Source organism: Spermophilus citellus (genome assembly GCF_964194105.1).
Source record: "Spermophilus citellus genome assembly, chromosome: 6".
Taxonomy (NCBI): domain Eukaryota; kingdom Metazoa; phylum Chordata; class Mammalia; order Rodentia; family Sciuridae; genus Spermophilus; species Spermophilus citellus.
The window spans coordinates 133885686-133897571 of record NC_138187.1 but is presented as its reverse complement, the minus strand read 5'-3'; the positions used below and the strand labels follow the sequence as shown (position 1 = coordinate 133897571).

General features: G+C 53.4%; 1 protein-coding gene across 1 annotated transcript in view; it reads right to left on the bottom strand.

Annotated features, from left to right (window-relative positions):
• Window positions 1–602: 602 nt before the first annotated feature.
• SYT2 (synaptotagmin 2) overlaps window positions 603–11886 on the bottom strand; it is a 112832-nt gene continuing 101548 nt past the window's right edge. The window contains 6 exon segments of the mRNA XM_081299031.1: window positions 603–6629; window positions 8680–8813; window positions 9759–9876; window positions 11026–11169; window positions 11171–11194; window positions 11491–11658. Of these exon segments, the coding sequence (XP_081155157.1) occupies window positions 6423–6629; window positions 8680–8813; window positions 9759–9876; window positions 11026–11169; window positions 11171–11194; window positions 11491–11658 (795 nt within the window). The 3' untranslated portion in view covers window positions 603–6422.

The window sequence follows — 11886 nt, the reverse complement described above, 5'->3', positions numbered from 1 at the left end:
GAGCCACTGGGATGACAGGAGTGCGCCACTGCACCGGGTTCTTTTCTAAGAACTCTGAAGCCCCAATGAAGTTCCTAACATTTTTGCCTCATTAGAGTCAAAGACTTCTGGAGTTCTTTCTTTGTAGTGGAGTAATTCAAGAATCTGTAGAAATTCTCTTTTCACACTCCCACTTCAGGGCCAGCCTCCTTGTCAGACGTAGGCTGGCTGTTCCTAAGCACCGCTCTACTGGAGGGGAATTCCAGGATGTGGGCACCCTGCAGTCTCCCAGGGGAGGATCCCAGCACCACAGCCTTCCCCAGGAGGGCATCAGGCTCCACCAACCAACAGTGCCCATCTGGTCTTCCCCCACTCTCAAGAAGGGAATGGGACTTGGCCCCTTGGGTGGCTTCCGGAAGGGAGTCACTAGACTAGAGGCCAGAGTCTCAGGCGCAGCTGGTCACCCTCATGCACAGTGCTGACCCTCGGGGCAGCTCCTGCCTCCCCCACCCTCACCATGGCTGGTAGAAACAACTACAGACACCCCCCACCCCCAGGTTTCTTTCAACTCATTTCTTTAATAAGGAGACGCAGCTCATTACAAAATAACAATTTGACAAGAGATCAAACAAGAACAACAGAGTCCACATGAGGGGGTGGAGGGCATTGCCAAGCGGGGGGCGGGCAGGGAGGGCTGCTCGTATGTCCGGCAGGAGGGCTCCTGGTGGGGCAAGATGGTCCAGGGTGAACTGGGTCAGGCAACCCTCTGCCCCAGGCCTAGTTTTCAACTTTTCTGGCCCAACTTTTCTGGCCCCAGGGTTTTTAGAAAGCAACCAATCAAGTCCTTAGATGAGCAGGGTCAGGGCATACTGGTCATGCTTCTCTAAAGAGGACCCCCTAAATTCTGGGTTGCTAAGGTAGGCACAGCAGAAGCTCCCTTGCCCCGCTCACGGATGCTGCCCCCTCACCACAGACCCTCCCTCCAATCTTGCCTCAATTTCCCTGTCTGTGGAAAGTGGGAGGGACCAAGAGAGCTGGCCCTGGGATTTTTGTGTGCCCGGGTGCTGTGGTTTGTAACTGGCAGGGCTCACTCTGCCACCTCTGGCCTTGTCTAACACAACCCGCCTGATTCTCCTCAAGCAATTCTCCGGCCCGAGGCTTCCTAGGTTACTCACATGCATCACCGCCCTCCTGTGCTCTGGGGGCCCGGGGCTGCAGGCTGGGGACTGCACTTCAACCAGGGACCTTGGAAGGCTTTGGGCCCCTACTGCTTGCTGTGCCTGGCGGGGGCTGGGGGAGCCAGCATGAGGGCCAGAGCCCAGGACACACCTGTTCCGCCGAGGGTCCTCTAAGCCATCCATAACCATGGCACCTACCCACCACTTCTGGAGGAGCCTGGCAGCCCTAGGGCCACCACACTATTGGGGTGCTCTCTCTCAAGCTACAGAAGGAAGATGGGGATAAAGCCTAACCCACTACTAGCCCTAGGTTTCCCCCCACGAGTTCCTCCTCCATTACCCTCTAAGGACCCGGACACCTCAGTGGCAGTAGGCCAGGCTGGTTGAGGATCCAGGTCGTAAATGGAAACCCGACCACAGACTGAGCTGCTGACTGGCTGCTCCTGAAACTCTGGGTTGACTCTGCAGGGCCCCCAGGAAAGTAGCAGAACTGTGGCGTCCCACCGTGCACCGTCAGGGTGGAGATGGAGTGGAGCCATCAGACCACAGCCAGCCAGGGACACCTCCCAAGGCCCCACCAGAAGCCCTGGCCACCGTCCATCCTCATGACACGGGGCTGAGGAAGCAGGAGGGGAGGACAACAAGTGAGCCCTTCACAAGTGTTCTGTGGGAGCCTGTCGGAGGGACATGGGGGCTCCTGGGAGGGTGGAGGGTGGTCTCCAGCAGAAGGCCCCCTTTATGGCTTTTCAGTTATTCAGACAGCGGGAGGAAGGGAGCCACGCCACACACGGACACGGAACACAGAAACAGCGGACACCAGACAGCAGGCGGGACATGGCGTGCCTTGGCCCTGCCCATAGATGCACCGCAGACGGGGGGCCTTCGGGGCCATGGTGTCCTCCAGCATCTTCTCCAACAGGGCCGGCACCAGGGCTGGAAACCCGTTCCCATCCCCTGACAGCTCCCATTATGGGATTCCCAATGGGGAAGGGCGGGTGTGGAGCTGGGGACAAAGACATCACACAACAGAAAAGAGAAGGAGCAGCCTTGACCAGTTCTGTAAAATAGGCCTGAGGTTGGGGGACCGAGGGGACTCTCAGCATTGCCATGCGGCTATTTACAGAAGTTTATAGACATGCATCTTGACTCAACAAGATTCTGTTCGTATGTTTATAGATAACTATCTTCTTTTAATATATAACTAAATGCACATGGCAGGGGTCGGATGAGGCTCAAATGGCTTCAAAAGGTGGTTTTGTTGTTGCTTAAAAAATAAAGTATATCATGTATCTTCAAGTCACAGTGTCCCCTTCTCAATATTGCATTTCAAAAAACAGGTTAGGTCAAATCTGTGGTGACCAACCTCTGGCCCCCTGGGACTGAGCAGGAGAGGAGGGATGTGGTCATAGGGTAGGGTCATCAGACACAGTACAGGATGGCCAGTTAAATTTGAATTTCAGATAAACGATGAACCATTTTTAAGTATAGTGTGTCCCAAATATTGCCTACGACATCCTTAAAAATTGTGTTGTTTTTCTGAAATTCTGAATTCAACCATCCTATATTTTTACTTGCCAAATCTGGCACTGTATATCACGGGACTCTGTGCCACAAGGATAAGGACCTAGGGCTCCCTGCCTGCCACCACCCATGGCTCTGATGAAAGGCCCCAACCAGCCTGAGGAGAGAAGGGGCGAAGGCAGAGGGTAAGAGGGCAGTCACTGGCTCCATCTCTTCCTCTTGAGGTGCACAGGCTCTCTCTACAGGGCTGGGTGACATCAGAACTGAAGAGTCAAAGAAAAGCCTAGAACATTAAAGGAACAAGGAATCTCTTGCTCCCACAGCCAGGGAGAGCCTCTGCTGTCTCCCACCCACCCTGCCCTCACCCCATCACATAGAGGCCAGTTTATGAGAGACCCTGCAGCCACCCCTCTTCTCTCCCTGAAGCCTGGGGCCAGCAAAATCACCCAAATCTGATTCTGCAGAGACACACGCTATGTATGGTTTCTTGATAAGAAAGAAGACCAGGACCTGAAACTGTGGCCTGATCCCTGTCATCCAACCTCCAGCCAAGAAGCTCCAGGACCGTGGTTTCTCCTTCACCCCAAGCACCTGCTCAGCCTCTCCCAGGCCTCAGCTTCTGCTTCCAAAATCTAAAAAATCTGCCCGTAGCTTTGGCAGAGTTGGTTTTCCTTCTACATAGATGATTCAGGGAGAAAGCAGCCTTGGCCCTCATCCTAGTTTCTGAGTGGCTCTGAGTTTGGATTTTCATAGTTTCAGTCCCTCTGTAAAAATGCTGCTCTCGACTAAGAACTTTGCTCTCTCTGGAACAGACTTTGGAATGAAAACTCATAGCCCCAGAAGCATCCAGAACCCCTCACTAGTCAGACACCTAACTCTGTCCTGATTAGCTCTGACACTCCAAGACCCTGACATCCCCAGGAATAAATTCACACAGCAGTCAGGGTTTAGAAGGATGCTCTGTGGTTAGGCTTCCTCAGCCGTCAGCTATAGAAACTTTCCAGCATTAGCATGTCCCACCTGCTTGTGGACCTCCCCTCCCGTTCTGGGAGCTCATCAGGACCAGCTGGGACCTGAGGGAGGACACACTCCCAGCACCCACCGTGCTACCAGTAGAAGCCTCAGCAGCCTGTCCCCTCCAGGCTCCACTCAAGGTGGGCTCTGAGTAGGAACTGTCCAGCCTCTATCTCCAGGACCAGGCACACACGAAACACCAGAGGTTTCCTTTCCTTCTCTGTTTGGGAAGTGGTAAATCTTAGGCGCTAGAAGGGTTAAATGAAGCTCATGGGCTGAGAAGAATCCCAGGTGGTAGGAAGTGGATTGGGAGAAGGCAGAAGAAGGAAGGTCAAGGGGGTGAGATTGACAGGGGGTTTCCATGAATGAGGTTCGCGGGGACGTAAGTGAGGAAGGACCCTGAGAAAGCACCAAAATGCCTCAGCTCTGGGGAGGGAAGAAAAGTCCAGTGACTTCTGATGTCCACACCAAGACTCTGGTACTCTGTGGCCACCTTGATTCTGAAGGCACCCTACTGTCCTACAGTTTTCTACCATGACCACAACTCTGGTCCCAAGGACCACTGCTCATAATCCTTATCAGAGTGCTACCTTCTCATTGTTCACACACACACACACACACACACACACACACGGAGTATAAAATGCATAACTTCCCATGTACCAAGGGCCACTGGTAGGAAGGGAGGGGACTCTGAGAGAGGCAAGCCAAGTCCTGCTTCCCGGTCTGCTTCTGCTGTAAGTGTCCCCTCACTCCCTGCTTCAACCAAAACAAAACAAAACAAAACAAAACAAAGCCAAGCAAACCAAATTCCCTCCTCCCCCACTTTTTTGAATAAAAAGACACTCTGCACCTTCTCTGTGCTGGGGCCTCAAAGCCTGATTCAGTCCATCACCATCTACCTGTGTCAGGTTCCTACAGGAAGCTGAAGTGGCTCAGATGGGGCAGGAGGAAAATTCTGCCATTTTTTACTGGGAAAGAGAGTGAGCCCCAGCCTCCTGGAGAAGCTGTGATTTTTCTCTGGTAAGGAAATACCAAGAGCCTGAGAGCTTTAAGGATGGAAGAGAGAGATCAGAGGAAGGGAGACAAGGAGGGCTGGCCTCTAGCCACATGGGGACCTGACTCTCTTGCCCATGCTGAAGTTTTGGAAGGGAACTCAGTGCAAACCTGACTAACATATATATGGCTTTTTATCAATGCTAGGGACAAAAGGTGAACAGGTATGGGACACAACTGGGCATGGGGTAGAAAACCTGGCACAAGGCTGGGAATATAGCTTAAGTGCTTGCCTAACATGCAGGAGGCCCTGGGTGTGATCCCCAGCACCACAAAATAAAATAAAATTGATGAAACACTGGTTGGTCTCCACCCATTTCAAATGAATGGCATTCACATCTTGACATTCACCGAGAAAAATCTCTCTGATGAATGGAAGGCTGGGGCCTCCTCGCACGTCTCGCTGGGCCGCTCTAGCAATCCATAAGCCAAGCACGGAAAGCAGAGGGCCCAGGGAGCAAGGAATAGGAATGGAAGGAATCCCACTGCTCCCCTCTGTACCGTCTCAGAAAATCTCCAGCATCTGTCCATCATCCTTCCCTTCTAACCACCCCCTTCTTACCTGGACCTCAGGGAAACTAAGCACATTTAAGCCTTCCTTTTAACGTTCTCTGGCTCTGTATAGATAACACGTCTTCAGACAGTGTTGATCCACTTAGACGCAAAGAGACACAGAAGCAAAAGCATCATGGAGAACAAGGGCTCATGAACCGTGCTGCTGAGACTCTGGAAAGGGAGAAAGTGTGTTTCCCACTGGTTGGGGCAAAGATCCAGGAGCTTAAGCTTGGTCTTTCAGGGTAACAGGACTTCTGTTGCTTCATAGTTCAATGTTCATTGTCAGCAAGAGTAAGATCCTGGGACTGATGGTCCCTGTGAAGAGTCTAACCAATCTAGGGATAGTTCATTTCCACGAATGTCCCAGAAACCCCACTTCTGGGGAAACATGATTGACAGGAGGAAGTCTGTGATGGCATCAGGGGTCTGGTTCTAGTTCTGGACACATCCAGTCCCCACATCTTGCTGCCTCCCAAATGTCCACCCAGAAGAGTATGAGGGCTTCCGGCCTCTGATTGGGAGTCTGAGCCTTCTCCGCCATCTGGTAGACCATGTTCCACTCAGACAGTGGACTTTCTTCATCTCCTCATGTCTCTGAAGAGCCTTCTCTTCCCACAGAGGATCACTGTCTATGGCTCATCCCAGGAATGAAGAAAAATACTCAGACACCCACACACTCACACACACACACACACACACACACACACACCCGTTGGCTACTGTGTTCCTTGGCTGTCGCAAAACAAGATGTGCTGCCATGTTGTTGGTCCAGAACGCACAAAACCAGGAAGCGCTGCAACTTCCCGCCAGGAGAGGGCCTCACCCAGGGTGAGGCTTGAACAAAGCTTTGAGAGAGTGAGGGGGAACCGGCAGGGCATGCAGCAACCCACCGCAGCTCCTGGGACGACGAACAGAGCCAGGCTTCTCTTCCACCTCTTAGGGGACTCTCCTCACACAGCCATCAAAGGAAAGTTGGTCTTGAAAAAGAGAAAAAGGAAGGAAAAACAAGGACACAACCACAAACGATGAAGAAAACCTCTAAGGTCGCATAACTGAGGTATTGATAGCTCTGGATCTTGTCAGTGTCCATCAAGGGCACGGGGTCCCAGCCACGGCCATCTACTTATTCTTGCCCAGAAGTGCGTCCACCTCCTCCTCCGGCTTCAGTGAGTGCCACTGGGCGATGGGCCTCCGAGGGTTGGCCAGCATGTCAGACCAGTGTCGCAGCTCTGTGCCCGTGGCGTTGCTGCCCACAAAGATCTTGCCGATGGCTTCATTCTTGCCCAGCTTGTCATAGTCCAGCACAGTGACCACCACCTGGACTTTCTGCAAGGGAAGCCAAAGAGGGAGGACATTGGAAAGTGAAGACATGGAATTCCAAGTCCAAATTTCCCTCCATCAACATTTACTCCAAACAATTGGGAAGAAAGGCCTCCCTGGGCTCCTTACTGCCTTCCATCTTGGGCTCCCAATAAGATTGAATTTACATGGAGGCAAAGGTCACACCTTTGGGGACAACCTGTGTTGCTACTAACAACATTTTGTGCACCACAAAAAATGCTCCAGGCACTGTCAGTACTTGCAGAGGGGATGGGAGGAGGAAAAGATGAATTTTACCTCTATGACATCAACATGCACATAATCAAAAAATTGCACACAAAGTAATAAACGTTATGCTACAGAGGGGAACACCAGGTACAACGGAAACTCAGAGGAAATGACAGTCCTGTTTGGGTCAATACAGGAAGGGCTTCACAGACGGCAGAAAAGAGGGAAGAGAGTTCCAGAAAAGAAGATTAGCCTCGGAAAGGGAACAGAGACAGGAGAGTGCACTGGTAACTGAGAAACAGAAGTTCAGATTCACTGAAGTATAGATTGAGACACAGGAAGTGAGGTCAGCTGGGCAGGAAGTGAGGTCAGCTAAGGAGTTTGCACTTTATCAGTCAGATAAACAGTAGGCAGCTCCTGAAGACATAAGAGAAGGGGTGGCATGGATCTGTTAGGAGAACCTGGCCCCGAGGTGGGAGGAATGGACCTGATTGCAGGAGCACCCATTGCTAGGGGTCTGCAGGGGTGTATTAGTGAATGTGAACCAGGACAGTGGGGATGGGAAGTCAGGGCCAGACCAGAGAGGTATTTAGAGGAGAGAATTAAGAGGACTTGGTGATCATTTGGACTTGCTGAGGGGACAGTCAATGCCTTTCTCCCCCCTCTCCCTACTAACTCAGGCTCAACCCTTAGGGCAAAGCTTTCTTTGCAAAGTCTCCCCTACATCTTAGGCACACTGAAACCACCATCCCACCGTATTTGCTGGGCCCCTCCCACTGTAAGGGCCTTGACCCCAGGTCTGTGTCTTCTACACACTTATTTCCCCAGACACTAGCAAGTGCCTGGCACTTAGGAAATGCTCAGGAAATATGTTGAGTAAATGGGAAAAGAAAAAGGACTGGGGTCTCAGATGAAGCTCAGGCCTCTGACATGGGCCACTGGGAAGATGTGGGGTCATTCATTGAAAACAGAATTTAGACAAAGCAGATTTGGACGGGATCAGGGAGGGAGAAGACCATTATGATGGCTTTGGACTTGTGGATTTGAGATGCTTGAGCCACATCTCAAGCTTTCCATTGTGAAGATTCCTCTTGGGATCACATCTTTGCTATTCCCCTGAAGATTCCATAAATGACATCATGGACACCTCAAACCCGACAACTTCAACTCTGAAGAGCCCCTTGGCACTCTTGCCCTTCAAAGAGGGAGAAGAGGGGGAAGGACAGCTCCCCTGAAGAGAACCGCCCCCCTGCAAGCCCCTGCATCTGACTTCCAGCCCAGAATGGTCTGTGTCTCCCACCTTACCAAGTCCAGATCCCAGTCCCACCCAGAAGTGGAGAAAAACAAACCTCATCTCCACCATGTACAGCACTTTCTGGTGGGACAGAAGGGAGGGAGGGAGGAAGGGAGGGAAAGAAAAGGAAAGGGGGGGGAAGAGGAGGGAGGAAGGGGTTAGAGGGGAAGATGGGCGCAGACTTAGGAAGCAGGGAACATGGGGGCAGGGATGACCAAGGGAGGATGGAAGGGAAAGAGACTATTTCCTCCTTAGTCACTTCCAGTCTCACTGGTGTCACCCCCTGGCCCATATGTACAACCATGTCCCTCCAAGTTCTAAAGAAACCATCTGTAGAATGTTTTTAATTACTTCATGTTCATCTCCTCCAAAAGGGAGACCCTGGGGAAGAGTCCCCATGTGGCATTCCCCCACCAGAGTGACACTCCTCCATGGTTTGAGGAAACTCCTGGGTGAGTCCCCTGCCCTCCACCTGCCCATACTCATTTGCCTCCTGGCCCAGCTCCGCGCCTGAGGTCCATCAGGCTCACGCACCTGGATCTGCTCAAAGGGGATCTCAAAGCTGAAGGACTCGTTAAAGTAGGGGTTCAGGGTCTTCTTCTTCACCGTTGTCTTCTTCTTCTTGAGCCTCTTGCCGTTCTGCATCAGGTGGATCTTCACATAGGGGTCTGTGGCGGGGAGAGTGCAACCCAAAAGGCTCCCTTAGCCCACGTCCTCCCTCCCAGGTACCCAGGGCCTCCGTGGAGGATGGGGGGTGGGGTGGGGGTCTCCACCCGGCTGAGACTAGGCCCTCAGAAAGCCCTGAGGCACAGGACAGGAAACCCAAAAGACACAGAGGATCCTCAAGGCTGGCAGTAGGTTTCACCTCAAGGACCAGTTCTGACTGGTTGCTTGTGGCTTCCTAGAGCATCACAGGGAGGAAATTTCTGCTTCTAAGTTAGGCCTCGTGAGAGAGTATGGGGCTCAGCTGGTGATGACTGTGCTAGGCAGGGGTACCTCTGCCTAGTCCTGATCCTGCCCAAGCCCATCTTCCCAAACTTGCAGATGAGAAAGTAAGACTGAAGAAGGGAAATGACCCATCAAAGGTCATGTACTGGCTCAGTGACTGAGTCCAGCACAGGCTGATTCTCTGGCACAGCATGGCAGAGACAGGGGGCTGCAACCGCCGGTACCGGGTGATTCAGGTGTCGGCCCCATTCCTCACCAGGTAAGTCTAAAACTCAGCACCCGCCATGTATGCATGGAGTCCCTTGCCAAGGCAGAGCCAGCAGAGCCTACCGCCTCTCCTGGAAGTTTCCCCAGTGGGTTGGCCTGATGGAGAGGCCCACTTTGGGTAGGCCTCATCCACTTCCGACACTTCCCTGGGAGAAGCAAAATCCTGTCACAACTCATTGAAATCTCTCTGATCCTCTGTAGCCCACAGGGCATGGACGGGGAGCCCTGGGAAGACACGTCAGACAGGGGTCAGAGCTCCCCTGCTCTGAAGGCAGACACCCAGGTCCCAGGACAGGAAAGACCTCCTCCTCCTTGCTGGGGTGTGCAATCTCCTGGGGTTCTGGGCCGTGACTGGCTCACTGGTGCCACCCAATGGCAGCCAGAAGCTCTGCATGTACCTGAAAGGCCACCCACGTCCATCTTCTTGAGGTTCTTGGCCTCCAGGATGCAGACAGTGAGCTTCCCGGCCGTGGGCACGTAGCGTAGGGAGGTGCAGATGTCGCCCAGCTTCTCTGGCTGTCCAGGGAAAGAAGTGGGACTCAGGTCACCTCAGCCATCCCACTGTCGCTAGCATGGCTGACCCCATCTTGTGAAGACTAGCATATCCATGTTGCCACCTCCCTCAGTCCCCAGTCCCCACAGCTGTGATGGTTGAGAAGGTTCTTCAGTGTCTGACCTCAGGGCCAGGCCTAAGATGCAGTTCACAGCCACGTCCTGAGGAGGCCGACGGGTGAGTGGAAGCTGGGGCAGTGGGACCAAGCAGACCTGGGCAGGTGTGGGAAGTGCTCAGCCCCTTCCCCAGGCCCAAGCCAGGTGGGAAGGGCAGGAGCAGGTGTGAGGTCAAGTGTTCATTCCCAGGGGAACTGGAGACTGCTGATCTCAGAAGTCTCCTCCCTGAGCCATCTCCCCTGGCCAACCGCTCCCCTTGCAGAGCGGTTTGTGGGTTTCAAAGCACTTTTCTCCTCCTCCTCCTCCTCCTCCCTCCTCCCTCCTCCTCCTCCCCTTTCATTCCCCCTCCTCCTCCCCCCTTCTCCTCCCCTTCCTCCTCCCCCCTCCTCCTCTTCCTTCTTCTTCTATTACTGGCACTGCAGTGTGTGTAGACAGGCAAGGATTCTTGTGACTCATGAGAAATGGAGACTCTCAGAGGGAGGATGGTTTCCTCAGAGTCACACAGCAATCTGGCGTTGAGGACCAGATGAGGACTAGGGTTCCTGATTCCTAAGATCTCTGCTAAAATGGGGGTTTGGGCACACGGTCAGTGCTTAGTGAATATGTGGTGACTGAAGGAAGTGTCCTTAGCAGTTGCTTGAAGGACAAGCTTCCATGCTGAGAAAACTTTAGAGCAAAAATGAACTTTCCTGGTGGATAAACTGAGGCAGTCATGCATCCCTGGCCCTAAGTGACAGCAGAATCTAGGAGAAACAGTAATAACGACTTCCTTATTTGGGTGGACAATACCAGGCGCTTTACACGGATAGTTGATCTTCACCTTGGAGTCTCAGCAACTTGCCCAGAGTCAACAGCTAGGCATGTGGAGCTGGACCCTGACCCTGGAGGCCTGACTGCCGTCCACCCTGTTCCCGTCATGCTGAGTGAGCCGGGGGAGGGAGCCCAGGCCAGCAGTGGCATTTCCTTCCTCTGGGCCCGGCCTACTCCCGCTCTCACCTCCTCCTTCTCTCCGCCCTGCAGGTCTCTCCACTCCTCGATGGGCTGGCCAAGGTCCACGGTGTTCATGGGCACCTTTACCTCTCCAATGATGTCATGTTTGGAGAAGCGGTCAAAGTCGTAGATGGCCATCACCAGGGTTTTTGCCCCCCAGCTCCTGGTATGGCACCTGTCAGGCACAAGTGGGTTGAGAAGGCAAGGCTGTGGGCAGGTACCTGAGTCCCTGCTCCAGCCATCCCTCGGGGCTCCCAGCAGTGCTCAGAGACAGAGAGGAGATGGGGGCCTGAGGGAACAGTAGGAGGGAGCCCCATCCTCCACAGAGGTCTACAGGGACTCCATGTAGCCTACACCTGCCACTGTTGGATTGAGCTGGTCCCAGGGCCCCAGCCATGGCTAAGCACCAGGGAAAGGTCTGCAGAACTCAGAGGCAGGGAGCGGGCTTAGCCATTCTCCTGTCCTCCTCACCTTGAAGGTGAAGGTCTCATTGAAGGCAGGGTTCAGGGTCTTCCGATGGACTTTGGTCTCATATTTCTTCTTCTTGTCTGGAAGAAGGAAGACTTTGACGTAAGGGTCTGAGGTGCCGCCCATGTCCAGGGCAGGTAGCTCAGCAGCCTGCAGAACGCCCACCGTGAGCTGTGGAGAGAGAGGGAAGGGCCTGAGTACCTGCTGCCCCAGACCAGGTCCCACCCCAGACCATGTCCCGCCCCAGTCCTGGCCCCACCCGTCCCTCCCAGTGGGAGCAGCTGGAGCGCAGGCCAGGCCCCTGCTGGAGGGCAGACTGGTCTCCATCTCCACTCCCAGAAATTTGGAATGATGTTTGGAGAACCTGAAGTTGAGAGATGAGTTGCTTTACCTGAGCTT